Source organism: Entelurus aequoreus, linkage group LG11, assembly GCF_033978785.1.
Source record: "Entelurus aequoreus isolate RoL-2023_Sb linkage group LG11, RoL_Eaeq_v1.1, whole genome shotgun sequence".
NCBI lineage: Eukaryota > Metazoa > Chordata > Actinopteri > Syngnathiformes > Syngnathidae > Entelurus > Entelurus aequoreus.
In genome coordinates, this window is record NC_084741.1 from 17,618,396 (window position 1) to 17,640,895 (window position 22,500).

At 37.1% G+C, this 22,500-nt stretch overlaps 2 protein-coding genes across 2 annotated transcripts in view; both read left to right on the forward strand.

Moving 5' to 3' along the window:
- The window catches only part of zgc:113232 (uncharacterized protein LOC541546 homolog), a 56,102-nt gene extending 43,344 nt beyond the window's left edge, over positions 1 to 12,758 (forward strand). Inside the window, exons 20-26 of the mRNA XM_062064142.1 lie at positions 4,458 to 4,502; positions 4,584 to 4,616; positions 7,656 to 7,802; positions 7,878 to 8,054; positions 8,147 to 8,237; positions 8,321 to 8,398; positions 12,207 to 12,758. Of these exons, the coding sequence (XP_061920126.1) occupies positions 4,458 to 4,502; positions 4,584 to 4,616; positions 7,656 to 7,802; positions 7,878 to 8,054; positions 8,147 to 8,237; positions 8,321 to 8,398; positions 12,207 to 12,412 (777 nt within the window). The 3' untranslated portion in view covers positions 12,413 to 12,758. The remainder of the gene's footprint in view (positions 1 to 4,457; positions 4,503 to 4,583; positions 4,617 to 7,655; positions 7,803 to 7,877; positions 8,055 to 8,146; positions 8,238 to 8,320; positions 8,399 to 12,206) is intronic.
- A 1,202-nt stretch (positions 12,759 to 13,960) lies between these two features.
- Positions 13,961 to 22,500, forward strand: part of cd83 (CD83 molecule) — a 10,523-nt gene continuing 1,983 nt past the window's right edge. Inside the window, exons 1-4 of the mRNA XM_062064143.1 lie at positions 13,961 to 14,071; positions 16,269 to 16,405; positions 18,532 to 18,706; positions 21,340 to 21,440. Coding sequence (XP_061920127.1) covers positions 14,032 to 14,071; positions 16,269 to 16,405; positions 18,532 to 18,706; positions 21,340 to 21,440 — 453 coding nt within the window. The 5' untranslated portion in view covers positions 13,961 to 14,031. The remainder of the gene's footprint in view (positions 14,072 to 16,268; positions 16,406 to 18,531; positions 18,707 to 21,339; positions 21,441 to 22,500) is intronic.

Consider the following 22,500-nt stretch of genomic DNA (forward strand, 5'->3'; position numbering starts at 1 on the left):
CCGGTATATCTATTTTTAGGAACACTAATACAAATCCACAATGTCTGATTGGATGCTAAAAACATTATGACAGACCGCCTTAAAAAACGGAATGGAATTTTTCATTTTTTTTACTGAATGAGACACCCAGAATGTACATGAAAATAAAGAATGTTGAGATTTACAATATTAACTATGAACGATAAAACACTGAATATTGACAACATATGAACGTCACACCCGCTCTCGATCCACATATTTTACAATCAAGCGAAACGAAACAAAAATGCAACAAATACAGCGAAATGTGAATGTAAAAGGTAACAAATAAACCCACCTACAATCTGATATATCTGATATATCACTAAGCTTTAGAACTTTGTTGGAAAAATCTACTTCCACGTCGGGCCCTGACACCCTTATTCCAGGCTGGCCGCTCTGGAAACACTCTGTGGAAACGCTCCCCACCCACACTGCTTGGTGCCTCGTCTGAGCTGCTGTGACTTAGATTACCATAGTAACTAATTAGATTACCATAGTAACTAGTGTATTATGCAAAAGCCCAGATTCCAACCATTGAAATACTTTGTATAGTTCAAGACTTACGGTCATTTGAAAACATCACTGCACATCATAATGGCAGCTACACTTTCCATCTTAAAGATCTAAAAAAAATTATTTGGGAATGTCTGGCGGGCCTTAATTTGCCCAGGTCTGGTATAAATTTCTAGACACCTAAAGTGCTTCACAGTGGGAATTGAGAAGCAATCTTTCATTACCTTCATGGTGGTAAGCTGTAGCCACAGCGGCCCTGGGGTAGATTGACGCAAGCCAGTTTGGGCCCACGGCCTCTTTGACTGCCACCAAACATTAATTCACGTTCATACACCAGCGTGAGTGGCAAGTGCCCAAGGACACAAGGGCAGTGGCTAGGATGGCGGAAGCTGGACCCGTACCAGGAACCCCCTCAAGTTTCTGGACGGCCGCTCTACCATCTGATTCAATCCAGTCGCCATTTTCATGCAATATTTGTGATCGGAATGTTTGTTTTTCTTTTTAAAAGGCATGTTGCATGTTAAAAGTGTGCTGTTTATTAAATTGGTTTTAAGTCATTTCAATGGGCAATGCTGTTTCACAATATGAGTTTTTTGAGGTACAAGCTGTGTCACAGAACCAGTTAAACTTTCTTGAATACAATAGTGTTTCTCACCTTCGTAATCAAAGTGCTGGCACTCACTACATTTATTAATTTTTAATCATTTTGCGGTCGTACTCAAGCAAAAGAAGTACAATAATACGCAGAAAACAGGATAGTTTGTTACGCGCAATGTTGAGCTCTACGAACCGAGACTTTACAGGAAAAACATCTTTGGGCATACATTTTATTTGTAAATACAAAATAGTACGAAAGGTGTGGCCTATGAAAACCAAAGTACAACTGTGTTTGAAATTAGATATTTCTATCTTCTTCATAGGTGTGAGAAATTCTACAAATTGTGTCTGATTGGACTAAAATGTGATCTGAAACCAAATATCCATGTAGTGAAATTACTGCCCAAAACACCCAAAAATAGTTTTAATCGCCCCCAACGATTTGTAAGTTAAAAAAACGATTTTCTTCCATTAAAAAAACAATTGCAAGTATTGAAAAACATTTCTGCAAGTAAAAAAAACGATTCGCAAGTATAAAAAGAATATTCTGCAAGTAAAAAAACGATTCACAAGTACAAAAACAATTTTCTTCAATTTAAAAAAACAATTCGCAAGTATAACAAAATAATTATACAAGTAAAAAAAAGAAATATAAAAACAATATTCTGCAAATAAAAAATATTTTCACAAGTTTAAAAACAATTTTCTGCAGGTGCAAAACATTCGCAAATATGAAAACAATATTCTGCATGTAAAAAACATTTTTGCAAGTACAAAAACAATTTTCTTCAATAAAACGATTTGCAAGTACAAAAACTTTTTTTTTTCAATTAAAAAAAAATTTGCAAATCTAAAATAAAATACTATACAAGTAAAAAAAAAACATTTTGCAAGTGTAAAAACAATATTCTGCAAGTTAATTTTTTTTTCGCAAGTATAAAATATATTTTCTGCAGGTGAAAAAGGTTTTCCCAAGTATAAAAACAATTTTCTTCATGTAAAAAAACGATTTGCAAATATGAAAACAATATTCTGCACGTAAAAAACATTTGTGCTAGTATAAAAACAATTTTCTTAAATTAAAAAACAATGTTTTGCAAATACAAAAACTATTTTCTTCAATTAAAAAAATGTTACGAAAATGTTTCGCAAGTATAATAACAATTTTCTGCAAGTAAAAAAACAAAACAATTTGCAAATACAAAAAAAATATTCTACAAGTAAAAAAAACAAATCATTTTGCAAGTGTAAAAACAATATTCTGCAAGTAAAAAATGTTTTTGCAAGTATAAAAACAATTTTCTGCAGGTAAAAACAATTATTCGCAAATATGAGAACAATATTTTGCATGTAAAAAACGTTTTTGCAAGTATGAAAACAATTTTCCTCAATTAAAAAAAACGATTTGCAAGTATAAAAACAATTTTCTTTAATTAAAAAACGATTTTGCAAGTATAAAAACAATTTTCTGCAAGTAAATAATCGATTTGCAAATATAAGATGGATAGATGGATGGAACTTTATTGTCATTGTACAAGTTCATTGAAATGTTGTTTTCAGCACAAACCCAATCAAGATTAGACAAATAAAGATTGTAAAGAGTTAAAGAACAGGAATGTGACTGGTCGCCACACGGCGCCCGTAAAATGTGGGGAAAAAGGTCGACAAAACCATTTTCTACAATTAAAAAAATAATAATAAGGATTCGTAAGTATAAAAACCCTTTTCTTCAATTTAAACATTGTTTTCAATTTAAAACTTTTGGCAGTGATTTTCCACCCTGTGTGATCCACACACTTGCACTCAGAGCACTTGTAATTCTCACTCTACGACAGCTGATGCTGTTGAGTCAATTTAAGGCCGTCAGAACGACTGTTATTTGCGCATGGTGCCATCCGCCAAAAATAACAAAAGGTGAAGAACCGGGGTGGGGAGTAAAATGGCGGACAGAAGAGAGGGGAAACAAGCTCAACCTGTAAGTTAACCTGTAATTTCCCCTCTCCTCTGTCCGCCATTTTACTCCCCACCATGCACCGTTTTACCTCGGAAAGAAATTTCGTTTTTTTACTTGCGAATCGTTGGGGGTGATTAAAATATTTCTGTGTTCATAGAGTTTTGGGCTGTAATTCCACTCCAAACATATCACATATGGCAACATGAAAGAACATGAAAAATCACATTTAACACGTACATTTCCTGACCAGATGATATATTTAGGATTATGTGATACTGTAACACAGTGTTTTTCAACCTTTTTTGAGCCAAGGCACATTTTTTGCGTTGAAAATATGCGGAGGCACACCACCAGCAGAAATCATTAAAAAACAAAACTCAGTTGACAGTAAAAAGTTGTTGTCGCAATTGTTGGATATGACTTTAAACCATAACCAAGCATGCATCACAATAGCTCTTGTCTCAAAGTAGGTGTACTGTCACCACCTGTCACATCACACCCTGACTTATTTTGACTTTTTTTGGTGTTTTCCTGTGTGTAGTGTCTTGCCATGCTATTTTGGTGGCTTTTCCTGTTTTGTTGGTATTTTCCTGTAGCAGTTTCATGTCTTCCTTTGAGCGATATTTCCCGCATCTACTTTGTTTTAGCAATCAAGAATATTTCAGTTGTTTTCATCCTTCTTTGTGGGGACATTGTTGCCTGTCATGTCATGTTCGGATGTACATTGTGGACGCCGTCTTTGCTCCACAGTAAGTCTTTGCTGTCGTCCAGCATTCTGTTTTTGTTTACTTTGCAGCCAGTTCAGTTTTAGTTTCGTTCTGCATAGCCTTCCCTAAGCTTCAATGCCTTTTCTTAGGGGCACTCACCTTTTGATTATTTTTGGTTTAAGCATTAGACACCTTTTTACCTGCACACTGCCTCCCGCTGTTTCCGACATCTACAAAGCAATTAGCTACCGGCTGCCACCTACTGATATGGAAGAGTATTACACGGTTACTCTGCCAACCTCTAGACAGCACCGACACTCAACAACAACACATCCTTTGCAGACTATAATTACTGGTTTGCAAAAAATATTTTTAACCCAAATAGGTGAAATTAGATCATCTCCCACGGCACACCAGACTGTATCTCACTGCACACTAGTGTGCCGCGGCACAGTGGTTGAAAAACACTGCTGTAATACATCTAGTGTTCTCTTCTTGCGCTTGCTCGTTGTCCTTTGACAAAACAAACATCAACTTCCTGCTGGAAAGTCCGCCGGCCGACGTCACTGAAAGGGGAAAAAATATTTGCGTGCGGTCATGTGACCCGCGGATTCCCCCCCTTTACAACTTCCTCGCTTTTTATTTTTCTCATGTTCCTCTTGCAGGGTGCAAAGGGAAGGAATGGCATAAAAGGCCAGAAAGCACAGAAGGTTGGTGTTTGCGGTGCAGGTGACACACTGCGCATGACATCACTTCCTCTTTCGCTCTCCTAACTTGCTTTCTCCTCTCAGGGCGCCGCGGGCGACCGCGGAGACAAAGGCCAGGTAACGTGCGACGTCACAGGAAACACACACAATTTAGCATTCCCCAGTTTCATTACAAAGCTACATAAGATCACATGTTTTCATTATCGTCATAATTAAGGATGTCCTGATACGATAGTGTTATCAAGTAGTGGGTGATATCGGCTTGCATCTAAAATCTCCGATACAGGCGTTTACTTGTGCAAAGCTGGACAGGCAGTCACCGTAACATCTAATAAGCACACAAAAGGTAAGCATGGCAAGCTATAGGCTACTAGGAGCTAGCAGTTACACAACAGCTAAGCACAAAAAAAGTATCCAATGCTGAGGAAATAACTGTATGTGATTTTCATGATGCTGAGTGTCATGGGTCTTTGGGTAGCTTCAGCATTGTCTTTGACATCGTTGATGGCATCCAAAATATACTTTTTCACATGTTTGGGTGATTTAAAGTAGGTTTTGGGTGGATTCTACACAGGGATAGTGTTAGTGCATGAAATCCAGGGATCAAAAAACCAAAAACCAAATTTCCGCGCATTGATCTTCTTCCGCTTATCCGAACTCGGATGGCGGGGGCAGCAGCCTAAGCAGAGAAGGCCAGACTTTTCCTCTCCCCGGCTACTTCCCGAGGCGTTCCCAGGCCAGCTGGGAGACAACAGTCTCACCACCGTGTCCTGGGTCTTGCCCGTGGTCTTAACACCTCCAAGTTTGCAGCCTTTGAGACACGTGTGAGCTATATGTGGACTATACAAACAAACTTTGATTGATTGATCTTCATTATTATTATTATTTTTTAATTTTTTAATAATAAATTTAAAAAATCAACATTTTTTTTAGGATTTTTTGTTCCCAATTTATTTTGCAGTAATTTTTTGAGCATGTTTAGTTAAAAAAAAAAACACTACTCAAATTTGACATATATTCTCATGTTTTGATATATGTTGATGACAAGTACTTTTTATCGGGTGTATTATTGCAGGTAAAAATATAAACAAGTATCAAATACTTGTAGTTGCATATTACTTACACATACAAAATCTCCAAGGCACAAGCGTATTAGGAAGTCTCCAGTAACAAACGTGTCCACATTATTCAATTTACTGCGACATGAGCTCAACTCAGTGAATTATTGTGGCCACTACACAAATTGCTGCTCCACTTGAATATAAAGAAAGCTTAAGTCTGTAATAGTATATTTCTTGCCCTTTTGTAGGATCTGAACCGAGGTTGTCGTTGTGGCTTGTGCAGCCCTTTGAGACACTTGTGATTAAGGGCTATATAAATAAACTTTGATTGATTGATTGCTTGATCTTCATTATTTTAATTTTTATTTTTTTTAAAATAATAATAACAACAAAAAATTTAATATCTTTTTTTTTTTATTTTTTGTTCCCAAATTCAAACTTTTCCAGTAATTTTTTGAGGATGTTTAGTTAAAAAATAAAAATAGAACACTACTCAAATTTGACATATATTCTCATGTTTTGATGTATTGTGATGACAAGTACTTTTTATCGGGCGTATTATTGCAGGTAAAAATATAAACAAGTATCAAATACTTTGTAGTTGCATATTACTTACACATACAAAGTCTCCAAGGCACAAACGTTTTAGGACGTATTCAGTAACAAACGTGTCCCTACACAAATTACTGCTCCACTTGAATACAAAGAAAGCTTAAGTCTGGAATAGTATTTTCTTGCCCTGATGTGGGATCTAAACCGAGGTTGTCGTTGTGGCTTGTGCAGCCCTTTGAGACACTTGTGATTAAGGTCTATATAAATAAACTTTGATTGATTGATTGCTTGATCTTAATTTTTTTTTTTTTTAAATAATAATAACAAAAAATAATAATTTAATATATATATATTTTTGGGGATTTTTTTGTTCCCAAATTTCAACTTTTCCAGTAATTCTTTGAGCATATTTAGTTAAAACCAAAAAAAAAACACTACCCAAATTTGACATATATTGTCATGTTTTGATATATTTTGATGACAAGTACTTTTTATCGAGTGTATTATTGCAGGTAAAAATATAAACAAGTATCAAATACTTTGTAGTTGCATATTACTTACACATACAAAGTCTCCAAGGCACAAGCGCATCAGGACGTATCCAGTAACAAACGTGTCCGCGTCATTCAATTTACTGAGCTTAACTCAGTGAATTATTGTGGCCACTACACAAATTTCTGCTCCACTTTGATATAAAGAAAGCTTAAGTCTGTAATGTTTTTTTTTTCTTGCCCTGATGTGGGATGTCGTTGTGGCTTGTGCAGCCCTTTGAGACACTTGTGATTAAGGCCTATATAGATAAACTTTGATTGATTGATTGATTGATAATAAGGTTAGTGTTTTTCATACCTGCTAGGGGTGCACAAACAAAATCGATTCTTATCCGAATTCCAATTCTTATTCATCCCATTGTTTTTTTTTAATTAATTAAAATTATTTGATGGATGGATTGTTAGTAGTTTTTTAAATTTCAGGAATCGATTTTTAAAAAGACGTTCTCAATGCAACCCCAAGGAGCTTTTGTAACCTGTAACCTGCTTTCAAAAAAAAAATTACATTGCCAAAATCGGTTTGAATCGAGGATCGGTTTTGAATCGAATCGTCATCAAATTGAAACGAATCGTCACACCCTTAATACCTACCATTCCTTTCAAGCGTAATTTCGCTCGATCAAACCTTTTCTGACATTCCACACTAGAAAGTACTAAGAATATGTACCACGATTCATGCTGGTATCGTATCGGCTTGGTATCGGCAAATACTCAAGGCTCCAATATTCGTATGCTTGTAGTATCAGAAGTAAAAAAGTTGTATCGTGATTCGGGACACCCCGAATCAAAACACACAAAGTAAAGGTGTTTAGGGTGCGTCCGACCGGTAGGGGAAGACCCAGATGGCCTGGGAACGCCTCGGGATCCCCCTGGGAAGTCTGGGTGTCTCTTCTTAGGCTGCTGCCCCCGCACCTCACTTTGGATGTATATATGACTGTATGAAAACATGACTTGTTGACGCCACAATGATCACCTTCCCCTTCCACCCCAAGCGGGGAACAAAAGGTGCATCTGGACGTACCGGAAACGCTGGTCCAGTGGGTCCGCCGGGCATCCCGGGGACCCGGGGAACCCGCGGCCCATTGGGAGACCCTGGTGTCAAAGGTCAAACTGGACCCAAAGGAGCGCAAGGTCTCACCGTGAGTCCCACTTCCTGTTTTAAAGAGAAATAAGAAGCGCAGCTGTCACAATGCCGAGCCACGTGTCGCCTTCAGGGTCCCGGTCTGACCGACGAGCAGGTCCTGCAGCTCTGTCGGGGCGTGGTCACGTCCCAGATCTCGCAGTACGCCTCGTCCATCCGGGCCAAGTGCTCACAGGGCTGCCCTGTCAACAACCGAACGCTCATCGGGCCCCCGGGCGCCAAAGGCCCCTCGGGACCACCCGGCAAAACGGTAAGAAGAAGTCTTCTGGACCCATGGTGCTAAACCTGACCCAGGAACAATTCAGGGATAACTCAATAAAAACGTTGTTCTGTCTCTCTCAGGGTAAAGCGGGGAAAGCTGGATTCAAAGGGGGCCGAGGTGTTCAGGGAGACCGAGGCCTGGAGGGAGACAAAGGAGCGCAGGGTGAAGGAGGTCGGCGGCCATGTTTTCATGATCTCATTCGGTACCTTCTCTTTTGTTGTGGAACGGAAGCTCAATGTTGTGTTTCTGAACAGGCAAAAAAGGAGCTAAAGGTGTTGGCGGCGACGCAGGAAAAGGCTTCCCAGGACTTGATGGACCACAAGGGGCCACCGGTGAGATGCGCTAGATTTCTTCAGACTTTAAATGTCCCAGTAAGAAACAACGCCAGGCTCCCCTGGGGTGAATATTAATCAGGGGTGTCCAAACTTTTTCCACCAAGGGTCGCATACTTAACAAAGTAATTAAGAACTCCTAAAAACAGACATTATATACAAAATTTTGTTTCAGCTGTGTGTTATAAGTGACAAAATATATTATTAGTAATAATTAGTAACAAAATGTAATCTTTTTCACATTGCATTACATCTTTCTTGCCCTTTTTTCTTTCATTTTTACTGTTTTTTTCCCCCAGCATTATGTCGTCGTCCTTTTCCTGTAAGAATATAATAATCATTATAATAATAACAACAATAATAATAATATTACAATTGTGTAACTGCGCAAACGAGTGTGTCAACAATTCTGCTTTACAAAAATAATGTTCAGTTATTCCTTTGAGTGTTTATTATTGTAGTTGTTGTAATTGTTCACATTAATTAATTATTTAATTAATTAATTAATTAGTTAATAGTATTGTTTTGTTTATTTTATTTTTAACGGACTACTTAGTTTGTATTTTAATTATATTTTCTCTTTTGAGACTTTTTAATAGGTATGTCCAAAAATGTCCAAAATTTTTGTAATGAAAAAAAAAAAAAAAAAAAATAAAATATATATATATATATATATATATATATATATATATATATATATGTATATACATATATACATATGTCATATATATACACATATGTTTGTATATATGTACATATATATATGTATATACACACATATGTGTGTATATATATACATATATGCACACATGTGTATATATATGTATATACACACGTGTCTTTATATGTATATATAGATAATGTATATACACATATGTGTATATACCGTAATTTCCGGACTATAAGCCGCACCTGACCATAAGCCGCACCAGCTAAATTTAGGGGAAAATACAGATTGCTCCACATATAAGCCGCACCCGACTATAAGCCGCAGGGTTTTGATGTGTAATTACCGTAGTATATAGGGGTTCCTGCTTCCACGGAGAGGATTGTCGGGACAGAGATGACTGTTTGGGAACGCAAAGCGTCCCATTTATTAACAATAAATCTTTCAATCATTCAATCAAACTTTCACATCTTTGACATGGCGAACAGCATTCATGCACAGTACAAATAATACAACGGTGCTAAGTAATACAAAGTGCTCGCCTGTACGTTATCAAAATAACCAGCCTACCGGTATATGAAAAGTCAGTCTTTAATCATTGTGTCATCGTCTTCCTCCTGCGTACTAAAACCACCGAAATCGTCTTCGTCTGTGTCGGAGAAGAACAGGCCGTAAATAAGCCGCACCCTTGTATAAGCCGCAGGGACCAGAACGAGGGGAAAAAGTAGCGGCTTATAGTCCGGAAATTACGGTATATACATATATGCACACGTGTGTATATATGTATATACACACGTGTGTATATATATATATGTGTGTATATACATACATATATACACATGTATGTTTATATGTATATATAAACACACACGTGTGTATATATGTATATATACACACATACGTGTGTGTGTATATATACATATGTACACACATGTGTATATATGTATATATAAACACACGTGTGTGTGTATATATGTATATATAAACACACACGTGTGTATATATATATATACATATATACACACGTGTGTTTATATATGTATATATAAACACACGTGTGTATATATGTATATATATATATACACACGTGTGTTTATATGTATATATATATATACACACGTATGTGTGTATATATATACATATATACACACACGTGTGTTTATATGTATATATAGATATATATGTATATACACACATGTGTGTGTGTATATATATACATATATGCACACATGTGTATATATGTATATACACATATATGTGTGTATATATATATATATATGTGTGTATATACATACATATATACACATGTATGTTTATATGTATATATAAACACACGTGTGTATATCAGAATCAGAATCAGAATAGTTTTATTGCCATTGTTTGAGAACGGGTTCACAAACTAGGAATTTTTCTTGGTGCAATCGTGCAACATAAAACACATATAACACATATTTGGTAATAAAAAGAGCTGTAACTGAGCTATCAGATAGACTTAGAAGGAATTCAAGGAATTCAAGGAGCTACTGTTAGGAGTTATTATGTATATATACACACATACGTGTGTGTATGTATACATATGTACACACGTGTGTGTATATATGTATATATAAACACACGCGTATGTATATATGTATATATAAACACACACGCGTGTATAAACAGTATATACATATATACACACATATGTGTATATATGTATATATACACACATGTGTATATATGTATATATAAACACACGTGTGTGTGTGTGTGTATATATATACATATATACACATGTGTGTATATATCTATATATAAACACACGTGTGCATATATGTGTGTGTATTATGCATGTATGTATATATGTGCATTTATATTTATGTACAGTATGTATGTATATAGGTGCATATATATTTATGTATATATGTGTATATATGTATGTGTATATATGTATATATGTATGTACACTACCGTTCAAAAGTTTGGGGTCACATTGAAATGTCCTTATTTTTTAAGGAAAAGCACTGTACTTTTCAATGAAGATAACTTTAAACTAGTCTTAACTCTAAAGAAATACACTCTATACACTGCTAATGTGGTAAATGACTATTCTAGCTGTAAGTGTCTGGTTTTTGGTGCAATATCTACATAGGTGTATAGAGGCCCATTTCCAGCAACTATCACTCCAGTGTTCTAATGGTACAATGTGTTTGCTCATTGGCTCAGAAGGCTAATTGATGATTAGAAAACCCTTGTGCAATCATGTTCACACATCTGAAAACAGTTTAGCTCGTTACAGAAGCTACAAAACTGACCTTCCTTTGAGCAGATTGACTTTCTGGAGCATCACATTTGTGGGGTCAATTAAACGCTCAAAATGGCCAGAAAAAGAGAACTTTCATCTGAAACTCGACAGTCTATTCTTGTTCTTAGAAATGAAGGCTATTCCACAAAATTGTTTGGGTGACCCCAAACTTTTGAACGGTAGTGTATATATATGTATACACATATATATGGATGTACTGTATGTATGTATGTACGTATATATGCATGTGTGTATGTATATATATATATATATATATATATATATATATATATATATATATATATGTATATATATATATATATATATATATATATATATATATATATATATATATATATATATATATATATATATACATACATACATATAGTATTTAAAGACTGTGTTATAGGGGACAAAGTATGTTATTATTAATTATTGGTATCGAAATTTCAGCTTTTTCACCTTATATTACATCTGTTTGCTCTTTTATCTTACATTTTTACTGTTTTTTCCATTAATATGCTGTGGGCCAACAAAACTTGTGTTGCGGGCCGCAAATGCCCCTCCAGGCTGCACTTTGGACACCGCCAATATAAATGGAAGCTACTTGTATGTTTTATAACATTAAATCCATCATGTTAGTGCTAATGGTAATAAAATACCACATGTGTCCAGGCTGGTCCATCAATATTACGGTCTAAAGTAGGTAATCCGTGCACACACAGTCCACATAGCGACAACAAATACTAATAACTATCTGTAATGCAAGTTAGCATAGCACCCTATTAGTATGTATTCCTGCTTTAAAGGTACACTGTATACTTGAGTTGACACCATTTTTATTATCCATTCAGGTTTTCCTGGCGAGCCCGGAGTGGCCAAAAACGGCATGGAAGGTCAACGCGGTCCGCGTGGCTTCCCAGGTCCCATCGGTGTTACCGGCATGCTCGGAAACGCCGGCGTTCCTGGTTTCTGCGAGGCTCGGGACTGCAGCATCCACGCGCCGGTGATGCGCAAAGAGCAGGGCCTGGTCAAAGGACCCAGGAGCTCCCACATTTGAACACCGGGAGACGAGAGGGCCGCACGGCCCCCCAGGTCAAAGTTCATCTTTTGGAACGTTGCAGCTGAGCAGGCAGATGAAGAAAGGGAAAAAAAATTAAAAAAATTTTTATTTTTTAAATCGAACTACATTATTTAAGCTTTACTGTTGAAAATGTCAGTGGGCAAAGTACAGGCCCTAACGGGCGCGCTAAACAAGCAGGAAGACTTTTACTTTGAGAGGTTGGCTAAAAATCCAAACAATAAAAGAATGCTAGCAGGAACATCCATTTCAAGTCGACATAAGTAGCAAATACTGTGTAAATATGATGTAAAGTATCTCAAATACATGTACTACTGTGATCTGAAATGTCTCAGATAAACTGCCTGATGTTGTTTTTTCACCCGACTCCTCACTTTGTTGTCCTTTTATTAGGAACCTCTAAAAGAAGAACTCCGTTCTTTTTGGGTCACGTGATACATGACAATTAGAGATGTCCGATAATGTTTTTTTTGCCGATATCCGATATTGTCCAACTCTTAATTACAGATTCCGATATCAACCGATACTGATATATACAGTTGTGGAATTAACACATTATTATGCCTCATTTTGTTGTGATGCCCCGCTGGATGCATTAAACAATGTAACAAGGTTTTCCAAAATAAATCAACTCAAGTTATGGAAAAAAAATGGCAACATGGCACTGCCATATTTATTATTGAAGTCACAAAGTGCATTATTTTTTTTAACATGCCTCAAAACAGCAGCTTGGAATTTGGGACATGCATTAGGAGATTGAGGTGGGGGAAGGTAGGGGATATCAGGGGGGTGTATATTGTAGCGTCCCGGAAGAGTTAGTGCTGCAAGGGCTTCTGGGTATTTGTTCTGTTGTGTTTATGTTGTGTTATGGTGCGGATGTTCTCCCGAAATGTGATTGTCATTCTTGTTTGGTGTGGGTTCACAGTGTGGCGCATATTTGTAACAGTGTTAAAGTTGTTTATACGGACACCCTCAGTGTGACCTGTATGGCTGTTGACCAAGTATGCATTGCATTCACTTGCGCGTGTGAAAAGCCGTAGATATTATGTGACTGGGCCGGCACGCAAAGGCAGTGCCTTTAAGGTTTATTGGCGCTCTGTACTTCTCCCTACGTCCGTGTACACAGCGGCGTTTTAAAAAGTCATACATTTTACTTTATGAAACCGTTACCGATAATTTCCGATATTATATTTTAAAGCATTTATCGGACGATAATATCGGCAGTCCGATATTATCGGACATCTCTAATGACAATACAAATAATACTGTTCCAACACTTGCTGAAATATGAAAACTTTTACTAATAATCTATAGGCTTTGTGTTGTTTTTGATATTTTTTGGTTACTTAATTTTAAACAAATAACGTAATAATTAATGGTATTGTATCTACTAATATGAATTCTGAAAGACATTCTAAGTTAGAAGCTGATGTTTTTTCCTCATTGGTACTGATGAGATGTGTACCTAATGAAGTGACCGCCGAGGGGGCTCCTGTCAATCAAACTAAAACACGCCCACCCAGGCATGAACCATAAAGTGAGACGCACACTCACCTTCCCGTCAGTCTCGTCTGTTTTGGAAGCTGAGCAGTGAGGACATGTCCAACCTCCGTGTGTACTTCATGGCGCTGACACTGGGTGAGCATTTATTTTTGTTTGTTTTACTTCGACAAAATGGTCTTCATGTTTCCAATTGTGTCTTCAATGCTGGCTTGTTAAATAATATAAATGTCTCACTACAGACTGCCATGTTTTCAAACCCTGTATGATGGGAGTCCACTTTATAGAGTTTATTCATTTGTTGGTAACGGTACAACATTAAAAGTTCAACGGGAGCGGGAACCACCGCCAGTGTGTAGTTTTATTTTTCCTAAAAGAACTACAAAGCCCGGGGGCCAATTGTACTTCCGGCCGCCGCTTGTTTCCGCTCGAAGAATAGACCTTTTTTATTAATTTTATTTTTTTTGAAATTACAAATACAAACATCTTTATTTTTTAAAAGAAGATAAACATGTGTCTTTTAAAACATAAGCATAAGAATTAAAACAGTATGCTTCAGGATACACACTCCGAGAACACGGTTTACAACGTATTTATGTGAAAGTGAACACCATTTTTACTTTTTTTGTTACTGACTATTTAAACATTTTTAATGGTTTAACAACTCTTACTAACTTTTCATTGTCATAATTACACTTTACATTTCCGAAACATGATTGGTCATTCGTCGTCTGAAAAGTAAAACATATTTCTTTTTTTAAAACGTAAGTATAAGCATTAAAATAGTATGCAGTCTTGCTCTACCACGTTATATGGCACGGTAAGTTGACTACGAACCAGTACTGCCCCCTAGCGGTAACACGAGTAATAACATCTAGTCATAACAGAAACTTTCAGTTGTTTAAAGCAGTGGTTCTCAAATGGGGGTACGCGTACCCCTGGGGGTACTTGAAGGTATGCCAAGGGGTACGTGAGATTTTTTAAAAATGTCTGTCAAAAAGAACTGTGAAAAGAAATGCAACAATGCAATATTCAGTGTTGACAGCTAGATTTTTTGTGGACATGTTCCATAAATATTGATGTTAAAGATTTCTTTTTTTGTGAAGAGATGTTTAGAATTAAGTTCATGAATCCAGATGGATCTCTATTACAATCCCCAAAGAGGACACTTTAAGTTGATGATTACTTCTATGTGTAGAAATCTTTATTTATAATTGAATCACTTGTATATTTTCCAACAAGTTTTTAGTTATTTTTATATATTTTTTTCCAAATAGTTCAAGGAAGACCACAACAAATGAGCAATATTTTTGCACTGTTATACAATTTAATAAATCAGAAACTGATGACATAGTGCTGTATTTTACTTCTTTATTTCTTTTTTTCAACCAAAAATGCTTTGCTCTGTTTAGGGGGTACTTGAATTAAAAAAATGTTCACAGGGGGGTACATCACTGAAAAAAGGTTGAGAACCACTGGTTTAAAGCAGCGTTTTTCAACCTTTTTTGAGCCAAGGCACATTTTTTGCGTTGAAAAAATCTGGGGGCACACCACCAGCAGAAGTAATTAAAAAACGAAACTCAGCTGACAGTAAAAAGTCGTTGTTGCAATTGTTGGATATGACTTAAAAGCATAACCAAGCATGCATCAATATAGCTCTTGTCTCAAAGTAGGTGTACTGTCACCACCTGTCACATCACGCCGTGACTTATTTTGGAGTTTTTTTTGCTGTTTTCCTGTGTGTAGTGTTTTAGTTCTTATCTTGTGTTCCTATTTTGGTGGCTTTTTCTCTTTTTTTGGTATTTTCCTGTAGCAGTTTCATGTCTTCCTTTGAGCGATATTTCCCGCATCTACTTTGTTTTAGCAATCAAGAATATTTCAGTTGTTTTTATCCTTCTTTGTGGGGACATTGTTGATTGTCATATAATGTACGGATGTACATTGTGGACGCCGTCTTTGCTCCACAGTAATTCTTTGCTGTCGTCCAGCATTCTGTTTTTGTTTACTTTGCATAGCCATACCTAAGCTTCGAAGTTTTGGCATGGCTTAGGCAATAACTGATATTTTCTTTCCAGAACATTGAAACATTGAGGTTGTTGTGCATTAAACTCCTAAAATGTCATAAAAAAAGAATACAAGCTGATCACACAATAATACAAAAACTCACACAATAATGACCGATACAATGCTAAACATGTTATGAAAGACCGCCTCAAAAACCTGAATGGAACTTTAGTCTCTTTATAAGAATTATTATGGGATGGAACTGTAGTCAAAATCCACTCCCGTGTCACGCGTGATGTCATGGAGCCGATGCGTGTGTTTTGTTCCCCAGGTGGTCTGCTGGGGGGAACGTCAGCGCAGGGTCGCCACGTGCAGGAGGTGGAGGTGGTTACAGGCGGGGATTACTCGCTCCGGTGCCCGGCTGAAGCCAAGCCAGGGGTCAACTACACCTCGCTGCAATGGTACAAGGTAAACGCATGAATCTACTACAGTATTTTAGTAGTGCCCACGCTTTAAATTAGCACTCATGAATCAATGTCGTTTCACAACTCCTATTTATCACCAACAATGTCCAAAATACAGTAAAAACATATTAAGTTTGAACAACATTCCACTCATAGCCAGGAATAGAACTACAAACCCCGTTTCCATATGAGTTGGGAAATTGTGTTAGATGTAAATATAAACAGAATACAATGATTTGCAAATCCTTTTCAACCCATATTCAATTGAATGCACTACAAAGACAACATATTTGATGTTCAAACTCATGAACTTTATTTTTTTTTTGCAAATAATAATTAACTTAGAATTTCATGGCTGCAACACGTGCCAAAGTAGTTGGGAAAGGGCATGTTCACCACTGTGTTACATGGCCTTTCCTTTTAACAACACTCAGTAAACGTGTGGGAACTGAGGAGACACATTTTTGAAGCTTCTCAGGTGGAATTCTTTCCCATTCTTGCTTGATGTACAGCTTAAGTTGTTCAACAGTCCGGGGGTCTCCGTTGTGCTATTTTAGGCTTCATAATGCGCCACACATTTTCAATGGGAGACAGGTCTGGACTACAGGCAGGCCAGTCTAGTACCCGCACTCTTTTACTATGAAGCCACGTTGATGTAACACGTGGCTTGGCATTGTCTTGCTGAAATAAGCAGGGGCGTCCATGGTAACGTTGCTTGGATGGCAACATATGTTGCTCCAAAACCTGTATGTACCTTTCAGCATTAATGGCGCCTTTACAGATGTGTAAGTTACCCATGCCTTGGGCACTAATACACCCCCATACCATCACAGATGCTGGCTTTTCAGTTTTGCGCCTAGAACAATCCGGATGGTTCTTTTCCTCTTTGGTCCGGAGGACACGACGTCCACAGTTTCCAAAAACAATTTGAAATATGGACTCGTCAGACCACAGAACACTTTTCCACTTTGTATCAGTCCATCTTAGATGAGCTCAGGCCCAGCGAAGCCGACTGCGTTTCTGGGTGTTGTTGAACAACGGTTTTCGCCTTGCATAGGAGAGTTTTAACTTGCACTTACATATGTAGCGACCAACTGTAGTTACTGACAGTGGGTTTCTGAAGTGTTCCTGAGCCCATGTGGTGATATCATTTACACACTGATGTCGCTTGTTGATGCAGTACAGCCTGAGGGATCGAAGGTCACGGGCTTCGCTGCTTACGTGCAGTGATTTCTCCAGATTCTCTGAACCCTTTGATGATATTACGGAGCGTAGATGGTCAAATCCCTAAGTTCCTTGCAATAGCTGGTTGAGAAAGGTTTTTCTTAAACTGTTCAACAATTTGCTCACGCATTTGTTGACAAAGTGGTGACCCTCGCCCCATCCTTGTTTGTGAAAGACTGAGCATTTCATGGAATCTACTTTTATACCCAATCATGGCACCCACCTGTTCCCAATTAGCCTGTTCACCTGTGGGATGTTCCAAATAAGTGTTTGATGAGCATTCCTCAACTTTATCAGTATTTATTGCCACCTTTCCCAACTTCTTTGTCACGTGTTGCTGGCATCAAATTCTAAAGTTAATGATTATTTGCAAAAAAAAAATGTTTATCAGTTTGAACATCAAATATGTTGTCTTTGTAGCATATTCAACTGAATATGGGTTGGAAATGATTTGCAAATCATTGTATTCCGTTTATATTTACATCTAACACAATTTCCCAACTCATATGGAAACGGGGTTTGTACTAAAAGCAGTGTTGGTGCTAGGAATTTTCAAAATGGGGTCTCTGGGACCCCATCAAGTCATAAAAATTTTTGGGGTCCCACTTTTTTGTAAGCATTTTGAAAACAAATGATAAATATATGCATTATCCTGTTATATCTCACTTTCTATATTGTGTTTTGGAAAAAGGTTGTCATAAACATTACTTAATTCATAAAAAACAAATACAAAAGAAAACCTAATGTATTCAGTTATACATTATATATAAACTCAAACTCAACCAAATAACTCGTAAATCGTGGTTCCACAGTAGTCTAAAATGTGCTTCACACAACTTCCTGTCCATATCATTCATCTCTTTACGTCCGCGTTGAGGCGTCATTCATCAGTTCATCGCTCTTCAGCTTCCCGGCGGCGCCGTGGAGAAATACGTCGACTCGGAGCGCGAGGTGGACCTGCTGGACCGGACCTTGTCCCTGCACAACGTGACGTGCGCCGACGCTGGCGTGTATGCGTGCCGACTGGAGGCACCTGCAGGAGAGCGCAGCAGGAAGGGGGAGGTTCTTCTCACCTTGTCAGGTATGTTGGGTTGTTGTTTCCTTTAGCCCCACGGTGTAGAAACTCGGACCGCATACAGCAAACTTGAAGGTCTGAGCAGTTTTTTGTCGGGAAAAAAATAGAAAACAGGTTGTTATATATACAATTTTTTTTTTTTTTAATGTTTTTTTATTTGGCAAATAAAGAAACAACAAAAATACTTTTTTTTCCACAATAAATAATCAAATTGTTTATACTTTTACAGCCCTAATTGGCCTTTATTAAGCATTTTTAAAGCATAAAATGGCAAAATAAACTAAAAATAGTCGTGGCCACTCGATGAGACCCGACCAATCAGAGTGGGGGTATTCAGTACTGTGGTTAGTGATTGGCTCAAACTCAAGCAGCATTATTAATATGTTGCATTAAATCAATGTTAAAAAAGTAAAGTTAAAGTACCAATGATTGTCACACACACACTAGGTGTGGCGAAATTATTCTCTGCATTTGACCCATCACCCTTGATCACCCCCTGGGAGGTGAGGGGAGCAGTGAGCAGCAGCAGTGGCCGCGCCCGGGAATAATTTTTGGTGATTTAATCCCCCAATTCCAACCCTTGATGCTGAGTGCCAAGCAGGGAGGTAATGGATCCCATTTTTATAGTCTTTGGTATGACTCGGCCCGGGTTTGAACTCACAACCTACCCATCTCAGGGCGGACACTCTAATGTGAAGTTGTTACTTCATATTCTAAATTCATATTTATCGGTATATAGTAGTGTTGGCCCGATACCAATATTTTGGTACCGGTACCAAAATGTATTTCGATACTTTTCTAAATAAAGGGAACCACAAAAAAATAGCATTATTGGCTTTACTTTGACAAAAAATCATAGGGTACATTAAACATATGTTTCTTTTTGCAAGTTTCTCCTTAAATTAAATAGTGAACATACAAGACAACTTGTCTTTTAGTAGTAAGTAAACAAACAAAGGCTCCTAATTAGTCTGCTGACATATGCAGTAACATATTGTGTCATTTTCCATTCTATTATTTTGTCAAAATTATCGAGGACAAGTGGAAGAAAATTAAATATGAATCTACTTGTTTATTTACTGTTAATATCTGCTTACTTTCTCTCTTAACATGTTCTATCTACACTTCTGTTAAAATGTAATAATCACTTATTCTTCTGTTGTTTGGATACTTTACATTAGTTTTGGATGACACCACAAATTTGGGTATCAATCCGACACCAAGTCGTTATAGGATCATACATTGGTCATATTCAAAGTCCTCATGTGTCCAGGGACATATTTCCTGACTTTATAAACATAACATGAATTTTTTTTAAAACCGAAAGAAGATGTTGTGATGCCAAAAAATATCGATGTAATCATAGTAGTATTGACTCGATACGCTCTTGTACTTTAGTTTATTATTTCTTCGGTCCGTGGTCAACAAAATAAACAAACAGTTTTACATAAACAAACAGTTCATTCATAAATTGAAAATGTTGCAGACCGTAAGGGTTTAGGCTGAAGTTGAACACTTATTGCGCCTAACCCTATAAACAATGTCAAATACAAGATGAGCTTCCAAAAAATATAAAATTTCCTTTGCACAACATATTCTAAATACACCTTGTACACAACATAAACACTGTTCAATTATATACACAGTAAAGACATGTGAAATATCCTTGTACACGTGTTAGTTAAACCTTTGTACCAATTATATACTATATACAAACAATTATACTTCCATTATTATTTATATCCCACATTTAGTTTGTAATTAACATTGATCATAGTATTAACTACTGTGTTGATTCAAGAGTGATATATTTTTCCAAGACATTGGTCTTAAAGTGTTTTTTAATACTCGGTATCATTACAGTGGATGTTAGGTGTAGATCCACCAATGGCGTTTGTTTACATTGTGACGCCGGTGAGCTACGGTGTGTAGTGAAGCATGTTTAGCTATTCCTCGTCCTGCAGGGATGAAACTTGTAAGAAACGTACTTAATTTGTCGCCATGGAGACAAGGATTAGTGATTTAGAAGTAGCTAAAACACTGCAGACTGCAGATGGGCTTTAGCCGCTAGCTAGCTAGCCATGTCTTAAAGCACCTCTTCCTGAGGGTGTTTCAGTGTTATAACTTCACCTTTATCGTTAGTTTTTAAGCCAAAATGCGTCCGTTCTCCCTTATCTGTTTACACACTGTGTCTGCTTGTAAGTACTCTGTGACTGTGCGCTGCCGAACATGCTCTTCTGCTTGTAAACCAGCAATTTCACGACGTGACGACGACGGGGGCGTGGTTGACCGGTACTTTTTAGAAGCGTTATAGTACTGAATATGATTAATTAGTATCGCGGTACTATACTAATATATACCGTACAACCCTAGTATATAGTTTTGCCCCTCCACATTCAATATGTGAGAAAGTCCTGATATGAAGTGACAAAGACAAGTAAATGAGACAAAAGCAGTGAGCTGCTAACATTCAGCTATGAACTATTAATTAATTTATTTATTTTTTTTATTTTTTCAAAACCGCCAATTGTCATTTTAGAATGTTCTCCATCCCCGCTGATTTAGTCGTTATTTTTACTTTCACCTTTTTGTTTTTCTTCCCACGTTCACCAAACTCTTGTTCGTTTTTCCATTTGCAGATTGCTCTGACAGAGACTGGCGACAAATATGGACGGACACGCAGATCATTTTCGCCTCAGTAGTGCTTTTGTTTGCACTTTTTGTCTTCCTGTTAGCGTATGTAAGTAACATTTTACACACACGTGTCATTTTTTAATATGACTTTCTTCTTGAGCATCAATACGACACAGTAGGGGTGTCATGCAACCCAGCTTGTTACGTAATTTCCTCTTTCTTCCGACCAAAAAATATACAAATATATATTGAACATTTTTATTGCTATCTATTACGTGTTTATCGCAATATATAAGTTAGCGTATGTAAGTAACATTTTACACACACGTGTCATTTTTTAATATGACTTTCTTCTTGAGCATCAATACGACACAGTAGGGGGTTCATGCAACCCAGCTTGTTACGTAATTTCCTGTTTCTTCCGACCAAAAAATATACAAATATATATATATCGAACATTTTTATTGCTATCTATTACGTGTCTATCGCAATATATAATTACATCATTAATGGAAGGTATGAAAACATATCTTATCAACAATGCAGAGTTGACCTATGCTGTCTTTAAGTTGAAGTGGAGTTGTAATTTGTTTTGAGGACACCATATGGTCACAATAATTCATTAAGTTAAGCTCATGAGGAATGATGCGGACATGTTTGTTACTAGGTACTTTCTCATACGCTTGTGCCTTGGAGACTTTGTATGTGTAAGTAATGTTTAACTTGTTTATATTTGTTTTAGACGGCAATATTTTTAATTGTCCCTTGTTACATTTGTCTAGCTTGTGTGCTATTGTGTGCTTAGCTGCGGTGTAGTAGCTCCTAGTAGCCGACAACCTACCATGTTTACCTTTCTTAAATGACTTGACTAAAAGAGAAGAAATTGGATTGTATCGCACATAATATCCCACACAAGTAAACAAGCTGCAGGACTCCTTGCATCGCACATGATATCACACACAAGTAAACGCGCTGCGGGACTGCTTGCATCGCACATGATATCACGCACAAGTAAACGCGCTGCAGGACTGCTTGTATCGCACATAATATCACACCTAAGTAAACGCGCTGCAGGACTGCTTATATTGCACATAATATCACACACAAGTAAACACGCTGCATGACTACTTGTATCGCATGTGATATCACACACAAGTAAACGCGCT